The 21,844-nt window shown below is 41.4% G+C and overlaps 1 protein-coding gene across 2 annotated transcripts in view; it reads left to right on the top strand.

Moving 5' to 3' along the window:
- The window catches only part of HSD17B2 (hydroxysteroid 17-beta dehydrogenase 2), an 81,465-nt gene that overhangs the window by 34,491 nt on the left and 25,130 nt on the right, over positions 1-21,844 (top strand). For both annotated transcript variants that reach the window (XM_055307190.1, XM_055307189.1), the window contains exons 2-3: positions 15,076-15,288; positions 19,037-19,222. In XM_055307190.1, coding sequence (XP_055163165.1) covers positions 15,076-15,288; positions 19,037-19,222 — 399 coding nt within the window. The remainder of the gene's footprint in view (positions 1-15,075; positions 15,289-19,036; positions 19,223-21,844) is intronic.

Consider the following 21,844-nt stretch of genomic DNA (forward strand, 5'->3'; position numbering starts at 1 on the left):
TATAAGAGCACTAATCCCCTTCACGAGGCTCCAGCCTCATGACCTCATCACTGCCCAAAGGTCCCAGCTCCTGATGCCATCACATTGGGATTAGGGCTTCATACTATGAACTTGGGGGAATATTATTGCTTCAAAGTCTTTTGAAGGGACAGAACTAAGGAATATGTGATGTTTAGAAAGAGGAGAATAATGAATTCATACTGATAGTTTCAATTCAAATTTAAAGGTTGTATTTATTTGAGAGAGACTGAGTAAGGGCAAGAGAGAGAGCACAAGTGGGGGTGGGGGGCAGGGCAGAAAGAGAGGGAGAAACAGACTCTCTGCTAAGCAGAGAGTCCCACTCAGGGCTGGATCCTGGGATCATGACCTGAGCCGAAGGCAGATGCTTAACCAACTGAGCCACCAGGTGCCCCTCAATTTAAATTTAAGATGACAAGATTTTTAATGAGCTACTTCAATGCTGAAAATCTTGGTTCCTACTACCATTAATGTAATACTTCATTTGCTTTATTCTTGATATACATATGACAGTTCCAAATAATAATAAATTACAATAATAATAATAAGGCTAATGAATGCAATTTAAAATTTTTGTCAGTCTTCACAATTTTAGCTCAAAAATGCAAAAGAAATGACAGAAGTAGAAAAATCATTGTTTTTTTTTAAATCTTAAATGAAATATGAACGGAGGCAATAATTATTGCTGTCATTAATGTAGGCTAAGCCTCATGTGAAAGGTCAATGGGGAACTTTGAATTATAGGGTTGGCTTGACAGCACCTGAATTCACTGATCAATCATCATCATTAAAAGTGGGATATGACTCATCCTTGCATCTGCTGGCGGTACAACAGGAGGCACCCAGAGCTGCCTACAAGGCAGTCCGGGGGGGGGGGGGTATAAATGAACCTAAGCCAAACTAAGCCTCTAGATCTAACTTTACCAGAAATACAGAGGACAGAGGAGCAAACTAACCAACAGTACAAGGAGGCAAGACCCCAAATTTAGGATGTGGGATATTCTAAAGGGCAAATAAATGAATGCCATACTTCAACAAATAAATGGCATGGGAAAAGGGAATAGAATTTAGTAGAATAGATGAGACTTAAGAGATGTGAAAACCAGATATGATGTGTGGAACTTGTTTGTAACTTAAATCAAACCAACATTAAAAAGACATTTTTGAAATAAACAGGGAAATTTGAAACACCCTGGGTATGGTATTAGATGACAGTAAAGAAGAACTGTTCATTTTAGGAGGCTAATAATGACCACATACGTGGGTTTGAAAAGTCCATGTCTGTTTGTGGTATATACTGACATATTTACAGGTTGATGGATAACATGATATTAAGGGTGGAATTTACTTTAAATTGAAGGAAAAAAGAGGAAAAGTGCATGGGGAGGAAATAGATAAAATATTGATAAGTCTTGTAGGTGGAAGACCAGTACATAGACCATTATACAATTCTCTATTTTTTGGGTAGGGAATAGTTTTTAAGAAATGGCTAAAGAACAAGCATTCCAGGCAGAAAGGCCAATGTAATTGACGATGTGGGTAAGGAAGTACAAAGGATATTCCAGATATGGTTCTGTGTGGCATTCAGAATGCAAGTGGAAGGATAGGGGGAACTAACTGGGAGATGTAGATTAGGATCAGATCATGCAGTCTTCAATGCTGAACTTAAATTTTATCCTACGGTCAGTGGAAATGTCTGAGGCTGTGAAGCAGAGGAAAGATAGGCTCAGGGACAGAAGTTGGCACCATGGCCCAAATAGATAGGAGGTGGGGGCTGGCAGGCTGAGGAGGAGGAACAGTGGGTCCAGAAAACCCATACAGAGCAAAAAGGTGATGGTGCCTGACACCTCCATTTAATCAGCTGGGTGTTTTGTCATTTGGCAAATATTTACTGAGCAAGTACAGCGTGCCCAGCGCTGTTTTAGGCATAGGGGATCGATTAGTGAACTAGATAGCACAACAGAGTCCCTGTCTGATGGAGGTGGCCTTTCTCCTCTTTCCTGCCTGTATTCTTCTCTGATGAAGTGTTTACTACAGAAGGGACTTGGAGTTCCCTGTAAATGTAAGCTATGACCCATAGTTCCTAGAACTTTCTATGTATACCATTCACCACTCTGTATTATAATGATTTACCTAATGTCTGTCTTCTTCTCAGGACAGCATATCTCAGCCTTGGCACTACTGCCATTTGGGGCCAGATAATACTTTGTGGTGGGGACTTAGCCCTTTGTGCTATAGGATGTTGAGCAGCATCCCTGGGATCTACCCACTAGATGCCAGTAACACTCTCAGAGTTGTGATGAACAAAAATGCCTCCAAATATTGCCCAATATCCAGGGGAACAAAATCACCACCTGTTGAGGTCCCTGCCTCGTATCAGTGTTTCTCAATCCTAACTGCACACTAGAATCACCTGGAGAGCTTTAGAAACTATTGCCAGTACTTGGCCATCCCAGACTAACTAAACAAGATTGTCTGGGCATTGGGCCTAGGCACCGACATTTTTTTTTTTTTAAAGAGTATCCCAGGGATTCTAGTGTGACTCAGGATTGAGAACCTCTGTCCTAGGCAGTAAACTCTGTGAAAGTGGGGAAATGTCTCTCTTTTATGGTGATATTTCTGGTACCTAACACAGTGATCCCTGAATGAATGATGCATGGCAAATGAATTAATGTGTAGAGAGACAGGAAGACATGTCAAAACATAAAAGTGGCATTTGGGGAAAGCCAGCACACCTTATTTTATGGTCATGGGTACCAACTGTTGGATAGTCTCTTCCCGTTTTCTTTTTTGTGCAGAGGTGGGCACAAAGTAGATTTAAAAAGAAAAAGAAAAAGAAGTACTCTGCAAATCTCTTCAAAGACATTAGAGGAAATGGGGCTGAGAAGTCTTGCCTAAGTCGCCTAGCACTGCCAAGGGAGTTTTTCCACCTTAATCTGAATACTTAAGTCACCTCTTTCTAATGGCCTCTGATCTTGGCCAAGGATTTCTGAAATTCTGGTCATTTCAGCTGACCATACATCATCCCCATCAGCATGAGTTTCAGGGACATCAGTATTGAGAATCATGTCCATTGTTTCTTAATTGGCATAACCTCAACAAATGTAATATGAAAATTTTGAATGATTATGGTGTCCTCTTCTGCCACACCTGAGAAAGTATATCCCCAACTTGGTGGCAATATGATGGTGGGCTGAGCTGAGTTGACCTGGCTTTTTTTTTTTTTTTTTTTTTTGTCATGAGATGCAGAAAAGATGTGGAGGATCCAAAATCCAAAATTTTTGGATGGAGGATGCCTGGGTTGTTCAGTCCTTTTTTTTGGGGGGGGGGGTTGTTCAGTCCTAATGACTCTCCTGAACCTACCTGCTGCCACCCTAAATCCATCACTGATTGCTTCACCTTCTGGAATTCCTTATATTCCTAACTAGCAGCACCCTCCTAGCAGTCACCCAACACTAATGCCTTCTCTCCCAATCCTCACCTCCATTCAGTACCCTTGCCTTCCATCCTAAGATTTCTTTTTTAAGGTTTTATTTATTTATTCATGAGAGACACAGAGAGGCAGAGACACAGGCAGAGGGAGAAGCAAGCTCCATGCAGGGAGCCCGATGTGTGACTCGACCTGGGGACCCCAGGATCACGCCCTGAGCTGAAGGCAGATGCCTAACCACTGAGCTACCCAGGCGTCCCATCAGTTGCCTATCTTAAGATAGGAATAACAATAGTATTCACTCATAAAGATTATGTTCCAGGAAAAAAATGAATTTACTTCCATTAAAAAATGGACTTTCCCCAGGGCCTCACCACCCAACAGTTATTACACTTTGAGAACACAATGGGCAAGGGAGATGGGTATTGATACAATTGTCAAGTATTTGCTCTTCTTGGATTTGGAGCTGAGACTTAAGTGGCCCTCAGGGAAGTCTTAAGTGCACTAAAGTTTTATTTATCTACCATTTTATCATACCCTGATCTATTTTATAGGGAACAGGCAATGTCAACATGAGAGTGGCAATCTGGTGGATTGCTTGAGTCTTAAACAAGGGAAAGGAGAGTCCTTCCTCCTTAGTTTTCTATAGGTTTCAAGATAAATAGCTCTTGACGCAGATGACCTTTGTAAGTGGGACAAAGTGTGTCAGGAGTTTTGGGCTCAAAAGGCTGCAGGGGTGGGGCAGATATCATTAGTGAAGAATGCTGGCAGTGGCACATGCCCACTATGGAGCCCTGCTCTGAGAGTATGGCCCATGGAAGGGAGCAGCCATCGGGATCCTCAGCTTCAACTTATGAGTTTTTTGTTGGAATGCAGGCCTGGAGTTGGCCCAGCTCCTGGTTCATCAAGAGAAACCCCTGACCTGGATTCTCAGGTGAAACCACCTGATTCTAAGTGTTTGTTTAGATTTCTACAAAATACCATGTGCAAGCAAAACAGATATTCAGATGATGTCTTCTTATCAATACATAGCAGATTTTTAGTTTGTGTTTGTGCATTCTACTATTAGAGGTGACATTGCACTATGAGAAAACATCCCAGATGTTATATCCTGAACACTGCCTAGGTTCCAGCCTAACTCCACCATGTCCCAGCTGAATGACTTAACCAGTTTTTGTCTCAGTTTCTGCTCTGTATTTGGTGACAGTAAAAGGACTTAACCTTTCAGAGTGGTTGGGAGGATTTAGAGTTAGTATGTGAACAGGTGGTTGGAACTTGGTAAACATGCAAGGCCCAAGCCTTGTCTGTGGGTTTTTAGAGTACACAAGGGTTATCTTATTTCAACAGGGAGTGGCTCCCCAGCCATATACTTTCCAAAGGCCCTCTACACCTGCATAGTCCACACCCTTAAGACACCAGGGCTAGCACAGCCTGATTTTTAACATTGTAAGTCACAAACTGACGTTGGGGTTAAAGTCATAATACTGATAACACTCACTTACAACATCAGCCTAAGAAGGAGGTACTGTCATAACCCCCCTTCCCATATGGCTCCACATAACTCCCCAAGGGTCACATGTGGAAGAGGCCAATTCAGACAGCCTGGGTCTTAACCAAGATGTTTGATTGATTCTCTCTAGACACAAATTCCCTGTCTACCAATTTGTGCATGTAAAGGCCTGAAAATCAGGAAGGATGACAGTTTTATTTTTAAAAAATCTATATAATAATTACTTGGAACAGGTATTGCTAAGCACATTACAAATATTAACTGATATAGGTACCTTTATTAATTCCCTTTGATAGAAAAGGAAGCTGAGACTCAGACAGAGTCTAAATTAACTGACTAGGGTTGCACAGGTAGGGATAGTGGGAGACAGGCTCAGATCCAGGCTCACACCCAGGCCCCTACACTATGCTTCCTTATAGGTAAGGACAAGCAGTTCAAAGTCCTATGAACTTTAGCTTCATTAATTCACCATTGAATAAAAACAAATACAGATTTAGTAAGGAGAGACTTTATTTGAAAGGGTTATTGTGGGGAGATGGCATTGTTGCAGTATGGGGAACACTCTGACCATAGGTCTGCAAGTATCTCAAGAGCTAGGCCAAAAAAGAATGTTGCTTTCATAGGAGGGAGTAAACATGTCCAGACAAAACTGGATGAGGGGAATTGGGATGGACAGGAGTGCCATGACCAGAGAGCAGAGGAGAGAATATTTCTCCCTGAGACTAGCCTGGTTCTCAGGAGGGGCTGTCTGCTGGACCAGGGTGAGAGTTGGCCAGGATGTGGGAAAAGGAGAGAATCTGTACCAAAGTTGGTTAACAAGCATTTTGTTCCAATGATTCATGGGCAATAGGCAGTTCAGCTAATCATCAATGAAGTGATGAATGGAAGTTTGGAGGATCTGGGTCTGGCCTTATCATAGGTAAATGAGGGGGGCATCCATAAGTCTTATCTGACTCACATGGGGAAGGTGACTTCTTTGCACTAAGTTGTTTCCCAAAACACAAAGAGCAGGGGCATTTCTGCTTGCTGTTTTCCAGGATCATAGGGCCTGACAGAGCTCAACATGTCATAACTCAGTTTGAATCCAGTACAGACACACCTCCTTTTAGTGTGCTTTGCTTTAGTGTGCTTTGCAGATAATGGAATTTTTACAAATTGAGGGTTTGTGGCAACCCTGTATCAAGCAAGTGTATTGGCGTAGTTTTTCCAACAGCATCTGCTCACTTCATGTCTGTGTGTCACATTTTGGCAATTTTCACAATATTTCAAACCTTTTCGGGATCCCTGGGTGGCGCAGTGGTTTGGCGCCTGCCTTTGGCCCAGGGCGTGATCCTGGAGACGCGGGATCGAATCCCACATCGGGCTCCCGGTGCATGGAGCCTGCTTCTCCCTCTGCCTGTGTCTCTGCCTCTCTCTCTCTCACTGTGTGCCTATCATAAATAAATAAAAATTTAAAAAAAAAAAAAAAACCTTTTCATTATGATTTTTTTTTGTTGTGGTGATGTGTGATCAGTGATCTTTGATGTTACTATTGTTATTGATTTGAGGTGCAACGAAGTGCGCCCATATAAGATTGATAAAGGGAGCGTGTGTCCTGACTGCTCCATTAAATGTCTGTTCCAGATCCCTCCTCCTGTCCTCAGGCCTCCTTATCCCCTGAGACTCAACAGCATTGAAATTAGACCAGTAAGTAATCCTAGGATGGCTTCTAAGTGTTTGAATGAAGGGAGGAGTCCCCCATCTCTCATTCTAAGCCAAAAGCTGTAAGTGATCAAGCTCAGTGAGAAAGGCATGTTGAAAGCCAAGATATGCTGAGCCAGGCCTCTTGCACCAGTTAGCCAAGTTGTAAATGCAAAGGGAAAGTTCTTGAAAGAAATTAAAAGTGCAGGAAGTCTGCATGGCTCAGCAGTTGAACATCTGCCTTCAGCTCAGGGCATGATCCCACGGTCCCGGGATCGAGTTCCACATCAGGCTTCCTGAATAGAGCCTGCTTTTCCCTCTGCCTATGTCTCTGCCTCTCTCTGTGTGTCTCTCATAAATAAATAAATAAATAAATAAATAAATAAATAAATAAATAAATAGAATCTTAAAAAAAAGGATCTCTAAAAAAAAAAAAAAGAATTTTTTTTTTTTTTTTTTTTTTTAGAACACACAAATGTGGGATCCCTGGGTGGCGCAGTGGTTTAGCGCCTGCCTTTGGCCCAGGGCGCGATCCTGGAGACCCAGGATCGAATCCCACGTCGGGCTCCCGGTGCATGGAGCCTGCTTCTCCCTCCGCCTGTGTCTCTGCCTCTCTCTCCCTCTCTGTGTGTGACTATCATAAATAAATAAAAATTAAAAAAAAAAGAACACACAAATGTTAAGAAAGCAAAACAGCCTTATTGTTGATATGGAGAAAGGTCAGCAATAAAGATCTGTATAGAAGCAATAAAAATCTGGATAGAAGATCAAATCAGCCACAACATTCCCTTAAGCCAAAGCCTAATCTAGAGCAAAGTCCTAACTCTCTTCAATTCTATGAAGGCTGAGAGATGGGGAAACTGCGGAAGAAAAGTCTGAAGCTAGCAGATGTTGGTTCAGGAGGTTTAAGGAAAGAAGTCATCTTAATAACATAAAAGTGCATGGTGAAGTGACAAGTGCTGATGATGTAGGGGCTGCAGCAAGTTCTCCAGAGATTGAACAGAGACAAGGAAGGCATCTGCATTGAACAATAGATTTTTGCTCAACAATAGGACTGTCATAGCTAGAGAGAAGTCAACACCTGGATTCATAGCTGCAAAGAACAGGCTGACTCTTGTTAGAGGCTAATGCAGCTGGTGACTTGAAGTTGAAGCCAGTGCTCAATTACCATTCTGGAAATCCTTGAGCCCTTCAGAATTATGCTACATCTACACTACCTGTGATCTACAAATGGGACAAAGAAGCATGATGCCAGCACATCTGTTTACAACATGGTTTACCAAATATTGTAAGCCCACTGTTGAGACTTACAGCTCAGGAAAGAGAAATTCCTTTCAAAGTATGACTTCATTGACAGTGTACCTGGTCATCCAAGAGCTCTGATGGAGGTGGATAATGACATTCATGTTGTGTTCATGCTTGCTAACACAGCATCCATTCTGCAGTCCATGGATCAAGAAGTAATTTTGACTTTCATGCCTTATTATTTAAGAAATACATTTTGTAAGGCTAGAGATGCCATAAATAGTGATTCCTCTGATGGATCTGGGCAAAGTCAGTTGAAAACCTTCCAAAAAGCGGGATCCCTGGGTGGCGCAGCGGTTTGGCGCCTGCCTTTGGCCCAGGGCGCGATCCTGGAGACCCGGGATCGAATCCCACATCGGGCTCCCGGTGCATGGAGCCTGCTTCTCCCTCTGCCTATGTCTCTGCCTCTCTCTCTCTCTCTTTCTCTCTCTCTCATTGTTTGCCTATCATAAATAAATAAAATAAAATAAAATAAAATAAAATAAAATAAAATAAAATAAAAAAGAAAACCTTCCAAAAAGGATTCACCATTCTAGATGCCATTCAGAACATTGATAATTCATGGGAAGGGGTCAAAATATCAGCATTAATGGAAGTTTGGAAGGAGTTGATTTCAACCCATATCATGACCTTGAGGAGGGATTCAAGACTTCAGGGGAGAAAGTCAGTGCAAATGTGGTAGAAAGAGCAGAAGAATCAGAATCAGAAATGGAGCTTGAAGATGGAACCACATTGCTGTAATCTCATGATAAAACTCTCAATGGGTGAGGAGTTACTTCTTATGGATGAGCAAAGAAAGTGGCTTCTTAGGAAAGTGCTTTCTACTCTGGATGAAGATGTTGTAAGGATTGTTGAAATGACAATAGAGGATTTAGAATATTACATAAACTGAGTTGATAAAGCAGCAGCAGGTTGGAGAGGATGGACTCCAATTTTGAAAGAAGTTCTGTGTGTAAAATGCTATTAATAGCATCACATGAAACAGAGAAATTGTTCTCAAAAGGAAGAGTTCATGGATGTGGCAAGCTTTTTATCTTATTTTAAGAAATTGCCACAGCAACCACCACCCCACTTGGTCACCAACCATCAACATTGAGGCAAGACCCTCCACCAGCAAAAAGATTATAACTTTCTGAAAGCCCAGATGATGGTTATAATTTTTTATCAATAAAGTATTTTTTAATTAATTAATTTATTTTAAGCAGGCTCCACACCCAATATGGGTATTGAACTCACAAACCTGAGATCAAGAATCCCATGTTCTACTGACTGAACCAACCAGGTACCCCCATAAAGTTATTTTTTAGTTAAGGCATGTACATTGTTATTTTAGACATGATGCTATGTTGCATTTAATAGACTACAGGATAGTGTAAACATAACTTTTATATGCACTGGGAAATCAAAATGTTCATTTTACTTGCTTTATTGTGGTTTACTTTATTATAGTGGTCTGGAACTGAACCCACAATATCTCTGAGGTTTGCCGGTTCTACTATATAGCAGGCTCTTCCTAGGAACTTTCTCCAGAGAGAGTTAGGTCCTGGATTCACAAAGCTGGTTAAAGGTACTACCTTCAAAAATATCTCTGCTCAGAGAACAAGGGGTCAAGATCAATGTGTCTCCTTCTTCTCTCACTTAGCATAAGTTTTCAAGATTCACCATTGCTGTGATGTGTATCACTTTTCCCCCTTCTATGTCTGAATAATATTTCACTGTATGGATACACTACATTTTGTTTATCCATTCATCAATTGATAGACATTTGGGTGGATGACACTTTCTTACCTTCCTTTGTACATACCCTGGCTGAGTTTATTTGCTGCATGGAACCGAGGGCCCAGCCTTCATCTCTGCACTGCAGAACGATTCTCTGTGCAGAGAGGGAGTATGTTGGCTCCTGATATGACACAAACCTGTCAGGGGAACTAGAAGCTTTCAAATTCATGGCCCAAATATGTCTAGCTGTGCCAAACAACCACGAAGCAGAAGCGCAGGAATGGTGCTTCACAAGTGGGAGGGGCCCTCCATCAACACCTGGCCTCACTGGCAGAGCATGTATAACCCAGTTCCAGATCCACTCTTCACTCTCATCTGGTTCTAAGTTAGTTATTTTCAGGTGAATCATACCCGTCCTTGCTGGGCCACAAGAGGACCATTCTGGAGTTGGCTTCCCCATACTTCCCCTCTCTACTTATACAGATAAAGGAGAAGGTGGCTGGTCCAAGATGATGAAGAGGCATGGACTTGGATTTAGGCTCTGGCAAAGAGTCAAAGTCCATTCCTACTATCTCTATGACACTAGTATCTCTCCTTTTCAGGTTTCCCATGTGTAAATGGGAAAGAAAATCTTGACTGTTGACATTTGGAGAATAATTTTGCAAGACAGTACTGATCACCAGTGACATATGGGGTTTCCAGAAAAGGGTTGCACACATTGCACCTACTGTCTCATGATCTTGCTCCTGTCTAGGATCTGGCCTCACCACTGTAGACTCAGAAGTTGAATTTGTTCAGCTGTAGATCTATTTCTACAGGGCAAAGCCACATTCACTGGACTCTCAAAACCGTTGTACAAGCATATTATTATATTTTAGAAGACCCACAATTCTAACATGCTAACAGGCTGAGATTTGTCATATGGCCCAGATACTTGTGTGTGCTTTAAATGCTACTGTCTCTTCCTCTGGCCAGGCCCAGGTCGTGAACCATGCATACACAGAGGCCAGTTCCCTGAGCATAGATGCACGTGGATATATGAGGAGGAAGGAGATGGAGCAAAAATGAAATGCAATCAGCATTATTTATAGCAGCCAACACATGGAAGCAACCATTATCCATTAATATCAGAATGGATAAAGAAGATTGGTACATCCACCCCCCCATGCATGCTGGAATATTATGCAGCCATAAAAAGGAGTGAAAGTTTGCCATTTGCAAGAGCATGGATAGACCTAGAGGGTATCATGCTAAGTGAAATAAATCAGATAGTCAAAGACAAAGACCATATGATTCTACTTATATGTGGAATCTAAAAAAACAAAACAAACAAACAAAACACCAAAAACAGATACAAAAATGCAAAGAAGAAAAGTGGTAGTTTCCTGAGGGGAACGGCTAGGAGCTGGGCAAAATGGGTGAAGGGGAGTGGTACAAGCTTCTTCCAGTTATGCAGTGACTAAGTCCATGGGGATGAAAGGAACAGCATAGGGAGTATAGTCAGTGGTATTATAACAGTGTTATTATGGGGACAGATGGTAGTTGGTGAATATAGCATAATGTATAGACATGTGGAATCACTATATTATGCACCTGAAACTAATGTAACATAGTGTCAACTATAACTTTTAGGAAGTTAAATGCAATCAATTATGGCAACTAGATGCCTTCATTTCATAGTAGGGATGCCTACTATGAAATTCTTTTTTTTAAATTTGTGAAACAAGTTTAGCAAAAATATATTGAGAATAAAAGCCAGAAACGGTAAAAGCCAAATGAAAAAAAATATACAGTCTTCCCCCAAATGATGATAAGGACCTAGTGCATTCAGGAGACAGGCCCAGGTGAGATGTGCCAGACCCGGCCTGGTCAGGAGAGACTATGCTGGACCCCACACGTGGGATGTGATGCGGTGGCGCTGCTCAGTCCAGATCCACAACAGAGCAAACTACGGGGGAATCTTACAACAGAAGGAACAAGAGTGCCCACATTTTCTTTAAGGCTGCCACTCTCTCTCGGGCAGTGTTTGAACACACCAGCCATGTAGCATTCTCTGTTGCACCTTTTCCTACACTTACAGGGCTGGCTAATCTTCATTCTAATTGGAATGATCTTTAAAAGAAGAGAAATTAGGGGTGCCTGGGTAGTTCAGTCGGTTAAATGGTAATTTCAGCTCATGTCATGACCTCAGGGTTCTAGGATCAAGCCCCACCTTGGCTCCCCACTCAAAAGGGCATCTGCTTCAGGATTCTCTCTCCCTTTGCCCCTCCCTCCCCGCAGCTTGTGTGTGCTGTCTCTCTCTCTCTCTCTCTCTCTCTCTCTCTCTCAATAAATCTTAAAAAACAAGAGAAATTATCCAAAAATAAGTACTTTCTTATAGCAAAATGGAAGACATTAAAAATCAGACCTCTTCCATCCTGCCTCTCCCTCTAAGGGCAACTACTGTTACCATTTTGGTGTCTTTCCTTTCAAATTCTTTTTTTTTTTTTTTTTTACATTCCTACACAGACAGGTATAGAATTAGCTCCCTCCCTCTTTGGAGGGCATAAATTGGATTCTATCTAACGAGCGTTATACTGTAACTTATTTTGCTTGACAAAATATCTTGGAGCAAAATCCGTGTTCGTTTATATAGTTCTACCCCGTCTTTTAAAATTGCTGTCATGTTCCATTATAGGGACCATAATTTATGTCCTCATTTTCCCATTCGTGGACATTTAGGTTAGTCATTTCTTTTGTTATTATATACAGTGCTGTAAAGAACATCACTTAGTGTATCTCTGAATATATGTGTTTGTTCTCTGGGACAGATAGTGAGACTTTTTTGGACAAAAGATATGCACATTGAAAATGGGCATCGACTTAATCTTTCACATTTATAAGCAATGCATGTAAATGCCTGTTTCTCTAACCTTTCTTTTCTTTCTCTCTTTCTCTCTTTCTTATTCGAGTATAGTTCACAGTGTTACATTAGTTTAGGTGCACTACTTAGTGATTTGACGAGCTATACACTATATGATGTTCAACACAAATGTAGCTCCTATTTGTCCTGTTACATGACTATTACAATATCGTTGACTGTATTCTTTATGCTATGCTTTTCCTCATTTCCTAACTAGAAGTCTATCTCTCCATCTCCCCTTTACCCATTTGTCCAACCCCTGTCCCCCTCTCCTCTGACAATCATCAGTTTGTTCTCTGTATTTATAGGTCTGATTCTGGCTTTTTTTTTTGTTGGTTTATTCATTTGCTCTTTTAGACTTCATTTATCAATGGAATCATTGGTATTTGTCCAATTTATTTCACTTAGCATAAAACCCTGTAGATCCAACCATGTTGTCTCAAATGGCATGATCTCATTCTTTTTTACGGTTGAGTCATATTCCTGTATGTGTAAAACATATTTTCCTTATCTATTCATCTGATAGATACTTCGGTTATTTCCATTTCTTGGCTGTTATAAACGATGCTGTAATAAAATAGAGATGCATGTATCTTTTCGAAGTAGTGTTTTTGCTTTCTTTGGGTAAATACCCAATAGTGGGGTTATTGCATCATATGATATTCCTATTTTTAATCTTTTGAGGAACCTCTATATTGTTTCCATAGTGGCTGCACCAATTTGCATTTCCATCAACAGTGCATGAGTGTTCTTTATTCTCCATATCCTTGCTAATAATTGTTATTTTTTTGTCATTTTGACTTTAGCCATTTTAACTGGTGTAAGGTGTATCTCATTGTGGTTTTGATTTGCATTTCCCTGGTGATGAGTGATGTTGAGCATCTTCTCATGTGTCTGTTGGGCATCTGGATGTCCTCTTTGGGAATATGTCTATTCAGTGCCTCTGCCCATTTTTAAATCAGATTGTTTGATTTTATAGTGTTGAGTTTGTCCTTTTGTCTTCTGATGGTGATCATACTCTTCTTAGGAAGAGTAACACTTCCATTCAGATTGCAGACAGGTCTTATTAGCTTGGAAGTCAAATGTCTTTTCTGATCACTTACATACTGATCCTTGAGTTGATTGTCAGTGTGCTCTCTGATTTCCTGTATTTTCCAATTCTTAGATAGATACCTGACTATATATAGCCCCTGGCTGCTGATAAAAGAGACGCCTTGGGGTGCCTGGGTGGCTCAGTGTCTTTGGCTCAGTGCCTTCGAGCTCCTCACTCAGGAGGGAGCCTGTTTCTTCCTCTGCCTCTCCCCCTGCCGGTGCCCAGTGCTCTCACTCTCTCTCTCCCCCCACCCTCAAATAAATAAACAAATAATCTTAAAAAAAAGAGAGAGAGAGAGAGAGACCCCTCAAGGTTTACAGGAAAGACCACATGGCACAGCCAATATGAAGATGATTTCTCTCAGGACACTGGGTGGCTCAGTGGTTGAGCATCTGCCTTTGACTCAGGGCATGATCCTGGGATTCGGGATCGAGTCTCACATTGGGCTCCTTGTGGAGAGCTTCCTTCTCCCTTTGCCTATGTCTTTGCCTCTCTCTCTGTGTCTCTCATCTTTAAAAATCTTTTTTTAAAAAAGAAGATGATTTCTCATCTTTAGAGCTTTAGAGGCATATTAACTGTTACATGTTTATTTTGCTATGGCTCAACAGGTGATTTTAGGTCTATGTTGGCTTCATTCAGAATTTCAGATACCTATTTTTTGTACTTGTTGGTATAAAACAATTTTTACGAGGTCCATAATATCCTGCAGACTGGGTTGGGTAAACTCTCATCTCAAATTCTGAGAGGTATTTTACATATTATGTCATCTGCTTATTTACACTAAGCAATGCATTTAGGGCTTTCTATCTGGTTTCTATTGCAAGCTTCTTTTTAAGATTGATGTCTATTCAGTGGTTTGGGAGAAGGCCATTGTGAGGGAAAAGGTTCCAAGGAAGTAAGAAGTGCAGATGGCTATGAGACACCATCTTTCATAGCCTAGAAGGAACTGGGAAGCTTCTTGTTAATGACTTTTGTCCACTCCAAACGGGACTTAACATTTTATTACATTTCTAAAACCTAAAACAAGCTCCAAAGTATTAATTTGTAATGAATGAGTCACTGAAGATTTTATGGAGTGATGGAGGTTACACCAAATATGACACAGCAGAGATTAATAGAAAAATTTCCAGTAGATGTCTTACCTTAGCTCTCCCTCCTCAGTTCTTTGGCCACCAACCACTCCTAGACTGTCCCATCATCAGTAATTCTCCTTCCTCTTTTCTTCTTTTACACAGAGAAGTGTGTCCGTTTTGGCTTCTCTGCCCATTTTCCCATTTAGCAGATAAAGAAACTTCCTCAAGTCCCACTCTCTCCAGAAAACATGGGCAATCATACATAGTATCAGTGTTTTCCTTATTAAGTAATTTCTCCTGGCACTTGGATTTGAACCCACTTTGTATTGTCTTAATCCCTTGCAGGTGGCGATTCTGGATTTGGTCATGCTCTGTCTAAATATCTAGATGAGCTTGGCTTCACGGTATTTGTGGGAGTTCTGGATGAAAAGGGATCAGGAGCAGAGGAATTGCGAAGAACTTGCTCCAAGCGCCTCTCTGTGCTCCAGATGGACATCACCGACCAGCAACAGATAAAAGACGCCCACAGCAAAGTGGTGGAAAAGTTGCAGGACAGAGGTATTGCCTTCATCTGTCCATGACCTCAATTGCCACTTACTCTCCTAGCAAATGACCCATACTGATTCCAACCTTTCCTAACCACTACCCTTTAGTCCATTCTGGCTGCTGATCACATCTCGAGGACACCTGTTGGCTTTGGGCATGTCTAGATCCTTAAAAAATGTCATCAGGGCTCAGTCTCTGTTTCTTAGCTCTGCTTTCTCTCTTGTTGGGTTCATGCTTATCCCTCTTATGAGTGTGACTTCATGGTGTCTTATTCAAGGAGATATTCAATACAGACCCCTCTGGTGAGGCTCAGAGAGGTAGCATTGGCCATACTGAATGATAAAGCAATGGGTTCTAGATATGGAAATACCATGTCAGCAGCCAGGGATGTAAGGGTGTGGTGAAAAAACTTTCCAGTGAGTGAGTCCATGCTGTTTTATGGCCAGAATTCTGAAGAGCAATCCTCTTCTGAGGATTGCCAATACAAATTGCCAATACACCTTCTGTCTGCTTTCCTTGAAGTTCTCTCAATCTCAGCCTCTCAAATCAAACAGAAAGGAAAGCCGTCAAACAAGAGTTTAAAATCACTGAGAAGGATGTGTCCTAAAGAATCCTCTGGGACCTGTAGACAAACGACAAAACCCCAGATCCTGTAAGAGGGCTGGCCCTGCTCTATGTTCCCATGCAGCATATTATTACATAAGTATTAACGTATTTTTAATAATTAAGTAACGTTAATTATCTTTAAACTTAATAGGTCCCATAGGCGTAATGGGCTTATTGGCCTGCTTAAATTCTAAGCAGAGGCTGGCAAACTATGGCCTGTTTCTTTTTTTTTTTTTAACATTTTATTTTAAAAGAATTGTGGTTTCACAGGAAGTTGTCAATAAATGTACAGAGAGATCCTGTTCATGCTTTGCCAAGTCACCCTCAATGTTAACATCTTGCATAACCATAATACAATGTCAAAACCAGGAAACTGGCATTGGTATAATCCTCAGAGCTTATTTAGATTTCAACACCTATACATACAAGTGTGTGTGTGTAACTTTGTGCAAAGAACCACAATCAAAATACAGAACTGTTCCATCACCACCAAGCTCCCTCATGCTGCATTTTTAATTTTAATTTATTATTTTATAATTTTTTTTAAGAGAGAGAGTGCCAGCAGGCAGTGGGGGTTATGGAGGAGGGGCAGAGGGAGAGGAAGAGAGAGAATCCTAAGCAGGCTCCAAACCTGGGGCAGCCCAATGTGGGGATCGATCTCATGACTCCTAGATCTCAATCTGAACTGAAATCAAGAGTCAGATGCTCAACTGACTGAGCCACCCAGGTGCCCCTCTCATGCTGTTTTTATTTTTTATTTATTTTTATTTTTATTTTTATTATTTTTTTCATGCTATGTTTTTAGAGTCATATTTCCATCCCTAATCCCTGGCAATCACAAATCTGTTCTCTCTCTAACACTGTCACTTAAAGAACATTATATAGATCTGCCATCTATTTTTGTTCAGTCTTTGAGCTCAGGATGGTTTTTGCAATTTTAAATGGTTAAAACAATCAGAAAAAGAATATTATTTTGACAAGTGAAAATTATATGGAATTCAAATGTCAATGTCCCAAAATCAAGTTTTATTGGAGCTTTGTTCCCATTTTCATTCATTTACAGATGAAGACTGTGGCTGCTCTTAGAGTATAATGGCCGGCAGATTTGAAACAGTAGTGCCTGCAACTAAAATATTCACTATTTGACCTTTCATAGAAAAAGTTTGCTGATCTCCATTCTAGTGCATCCTCAAACTGCTGCCTTGCATGTTGCCTGTCAAAGGTATGCATCAGGCTGACTGAATGAAAACCTTCACTTGGAAATGTGAGCACTCTGCACTCATCACCATCCTCATACTAATTGTTGAGCTCTTACTAGCTCTTAGCTAGGCTATTATCTAACTTAATGCTCCCAGTCATTACTGTGTGTAAATGTCAGACCACCAGCTCAGGTATGTGTGAGAAATGTAATTTTTCTACAACTCAACTCTGTTTCTATTTTGAGCCCTCTTTCTGCCATGTGGCAAAAACCATTTCAGTCTGAGCTTCACCTCATTTCCCCAGGGTAGCATCTAAATTCTTGAGGATGAGACATTTCATCTTCGATCATCAGTGTTTCATGCTGTCCCCTGCTGAGATGTTCAATGCTCTGTCCAGTCCTTGTGCAATTTGGGGCCCACCCACCTCTTTGATGCCATCAAAGGCTGGACCTCCTGCCATTTGTGTCTCTGCTAGCACTGAGGCTCATTCGGCTTCTGTATATACCACAGGTTCTCACTCTGGAGTGTGTACCAGGGTCACTTGGAGAGCATGTTCTATCACAGATGCTGAGCTTCAGCAACAATTTCTGATCACCAGTTTCTGATCCAACAGGTCTGAAGTGGGGTTCTAGAACTTGCATTTTTTTTGTTTGTTTGTTTTTGACAGAGAGCACACGTGCAAGAGAGAAGGGGAAGGGCAGAGGGAGAGAGAGAGAATCTTAAACAGGCTCCATGCCCAGCACGGAGCCCAAAGTGGGGCTCAGTCTCATGACCCTGAGATCATGACCTGACCCAAAATCAAGAGTTGGATACTTAACTGACTGAGTCACCCACTCCTAGAATTTGCATTTCTAATAAGTTCCCATTTGATGCTGCTGGTTCTGGATCACATCTTGAGAATCATTGTTCTAAACCATACCTGAGGCTCAGGGAACTCAGAATCTGCTTCAGGTTTGCCTAACTAACCATACCCCAGATTCAGTCACCTCTGTCAGGTAAAGAGGACCTCACCTCTGCTACAGATCCTGCCACCTGAAAAACATCTGGAGTTTTTGTATTACCTCTTTCCCACCATTTAGGGCCATGATTCCCAATCTTGCCTATACATTAGAATCACCTGGGGAATTTTTAAATTCAGTGTCAAGGTCCCTTCTGTCTTCTACCCCAGAATTTCTGATCTAATTGGGTGGGATGTGGCTGGGCTTTGGGAGGTGGGGGTGGGGTTAAAAAGCCCCCAAGTGATTCTACATGCAGTCAAGATTGAAAACCACTACTTGTGGACAGAGGTTCTCCAAGTGTGGTCCAGACCTGCAGCATCAACATCACCTGGGAACCTGGTAGAAGTGTAGATTCTCAGGCCCCATCCCAAACACCCTAAATGAGACTCTTTGGAGGTGGTGCCCAGTTATCTGTTTGTACAAGCCCTCTGGTGATTCTGATGTAATCAAATGGATTAGGCTGGTTGGGGTTTAGACTAGGGCTCAGGGACTCTGCAATCTTATTACTTGGCACCTCTCTAGTTTTCCTATTTCTCTGGATTAGGGGATCTTTTCTACTCTAGGGAAAAGGGAAGACAGGCTCATATATCATCCTGCATGGTCCTAAAGATATTACACTGTCTCTACACAGTCCTTTGAAGGAGAAACATGTCATAGGCTCTTATACTCTCCCCCTTGCTGTGTCATCTGTCCCCAGATACAACAAATATCTAGCTGTGTCCAGGAAAGTGCTTTAAGGAAAAGAAAATATCTCCAAAGACCCACTGCTTAACATTTCAAATTTACTCTCCATTCAGCCCCCCTATAGAAAGTAGTTTTAAGTATTCAAGGAAATTGAGGCCCAAGAGTTTGAGTGATCTGCCTAGATCCCAAATCTCAAAGTGCTTGATCAAGTGTTAAAAATCCTCTTGCTCTTCAGCATCACTGGTTATCAAAGCCATTCCTTTCTGTCCTCAGGATTGTGGGCTGTGGTCAACAATGCTGGGATCATTTGCTTACCAGCCGACGGAGAGCTCATTCCCATGACCGACTACAAAAAATGCATGGCTGTGAACTTCTTCGGGGCTGTGGAGGTCACAAAGGCATTTTTGCCTCTTCTTAGGAAATCGAAGGGCAGGCTGGTAAACATCAGCAGCATGGCAGGTGAGTTGGCCTTTCCCCACAAGTTTGAGCGGTACCTGTTATGCAAGACGTGGCTCGTTGCATTCTTTGTGGGCCAAACAAGAAAACAGGACTTGCTCTTGCAGGACTGGGTTAGGATTAGTCAAACTGTGTGTTTACCATTGATCTTAATAACATAAAACCTTGCCTTCCAAATCCTTTCACAGTACAAACTGTCACTTCTTAATTCATCTATTCATTTCTGAGGATTTAGCATTTTATGTATCTTCATAAAACATAAGCTTCCTAGATTTGGACAGGAATCCCTTATAGAGTTACTGGTAATCTGTTTTCAACCCTCTTTGAACTGAGCACACTCTGCTGTTCCCTGTGAGATGAGTAGGCAAGTGTCTTCCCCACTGGCACTGCCAGAGCTCTATGCCTTGGTTGGTGGCCCACTACTGTTTTCCCTAAGATCTTTCCCATCATTTTGCAATCTCAAGATAGTTGAGTCAGGTGTGACATTTGATGACTCATCTTTTTCAATTTCAAAGAACAGATAGTCAATAACTTGAGTTCAAGGTTTAACAACCTCCTTTCTATAAACAATGCTAAGCTATACCATATCACTTCCTTTTTTCTAAGCAGGCATTTTCAAACTGGGGTTTCTTTGATCCTGACTCAGCTATGGGTATGGCCACGGGATTGTCTTTCAGGCCACTGCATGGATGAAAGGGAAGCCAAGGGGGTGAGGGCTTGGACTCCAGGATCCTGCCTTTGAATAGAAGAATACTGCTCTTCACTGTTTGATTAGTTGGTTCCAAAGAAGATTTTCTTTTTTTAACAAGGCATCCACTAGTTATTTTGTTTTATTTTACTTCTTTGTTTTTTGAGGAGATGTTCCTCATGTTCACTAGGTAATTATCATTGTTCCACCATATTCCCTTTTCTGGCTTTCATTCAGCAACTTCCTTGAACTTAACTGTTATATGAATATGTGTTACTAAGTTGTTGGTTGGCCTAAGGAAGGAAGGAAGGAAAAGAGGGAGTGAGGAGAAGAAAAAAATGGAAAGAGAGAAGGCTAATGTGGTTAAGAGCAATGATTATATTTTAACTTGTATGAGAACACTGAAGTATTTCCAATTTCTTGCTCCTTGCTGAAGCCAACAAATCCTGGAAAAACACATTTGTAATATTTCACCCTTATCTTTCTTCTGAAGTTCACCTTCAGAATTTTTACCTCTGTGGACACCTCACCCTTCTCAGTGCCCTAGCATAGCCTGGTACTTCTGAAAAAGTCTCCTGTGCTCCTTGCCTCACTCATTCAACAAATATTTACTGAAACAACTGATAATTGCCTGCTTCTTGGCACACTGACAAGAAAATTTTTCTCTTTTCTCTCTTTGTTCTCAACTTGGAGCAGCTCATTCAGAAGGTTTTACTTAATTATCACCAAATATGCATACTACCTGCTGTAGGCCTAGTTTCTGCATGTAGGAGCTCAATGAAGAAATCCAAGTGTGAGAATGAATGAAACATGCATGAATGAATGAAGGAGTGAAGAATTTACAGTACAGAGAGTACCCATTCATACATCTTTGACTTGTCTTCTAAAGCTCTTTTTTATTTTTTAGATTTTATATTTATTCAGAGAGAGAGAGAGAGAGAGATTGTATATACTTGCATGCATGAATGGGGTAGGAGCAGAGGGAGAGGGGGAGAGAGAATCTCAAGCAGACTCCATGCTGAGTGCAGAGCTCAATGCAGGGCTTGATCTCACAACCTGAGATCATGACCTGAACTGAAATCAAGAATGGGATGCTCAACTGACTGCACCACCCAGGTGCTCCTTTAATGCAATTTTTAAGATTTGTTTACTTATTTGAGAGAGAGAGAGAATATGAGAATGTGAACCAGGGGAGAGGCAGAGGAAGAGAGAGAAAGAATCCCAAGTAGACCCTACACTGAGTGCAGAGGCTGACTCAGGGTCCCATCTCACAACCAGAGATCATGACAGGAGCCAAAACCAAGAGTTGGGTGCTCAACCGACTGAGCCACCCAGGTGCCCTCTATAGCTTTTTCTAAGCCAAGACTCAATACTCTCTCCTCATATATTTCCACTGGAGGGAAACCTGAGTGTTAAAATAAATCACATACCTTCACTCTTAGTCTCACCATTGGATGTGCAAATTCTTTACAATGAGCCTTACTATTTCCATTCCATCATCTTACCATCATTGCCAAGTCAACATGTCTGAAACCAAAGTTGTTATCAGCAATTCAAAGCTTGCTCCTCTTTCAGTTCTTCTTGTCTGTTGAATTTCAGAGCTTTGAGATTTCTTAGATTTGTTCCTCCTTCTGCCTTTCCCTCCTTTCTCCCACCCAGTCAGTCACCAAGATGTACGGAGTGTTCCCCTATCACATCCAGTGTTGTTTTCTTTTTTTTAAGAATTTGTTTTTATTTATTCATGAGAGACACTGAGAGGGAGGCAGACACATAAGCAGAAGGAGACGCAGGCTCCCTGAAGGGAGCCCGATGTGGCACTTCATCCCAGGATCCGGGATCATGACCTGAGCCCAAGGCACTGAGCCATTCAGGTGTCCTTATCACATCCAGTTTTAAATCCTTATGTCCCAAAGAAGCTCCAGAAATAAGTTTATTTG

Source organism: Nyctereutes procyonoides, unplaced genomic scaffold (genome assembly GCF_905146905.1).
Source record: "Nyctereutes procyonoides isolate TBG_1078 unplaced genomic scaffold, NYPRO_anot_genome, whole genome shotgun sequence".
In the NCBI taxonomy this organism is placed as follows: domain Eukaryota; kingdom Metazoa; phylum Chordata; class Mammalia; order Carnivora; family Canidae; genus Nyctereutes; species Nyctereutes procyonoides.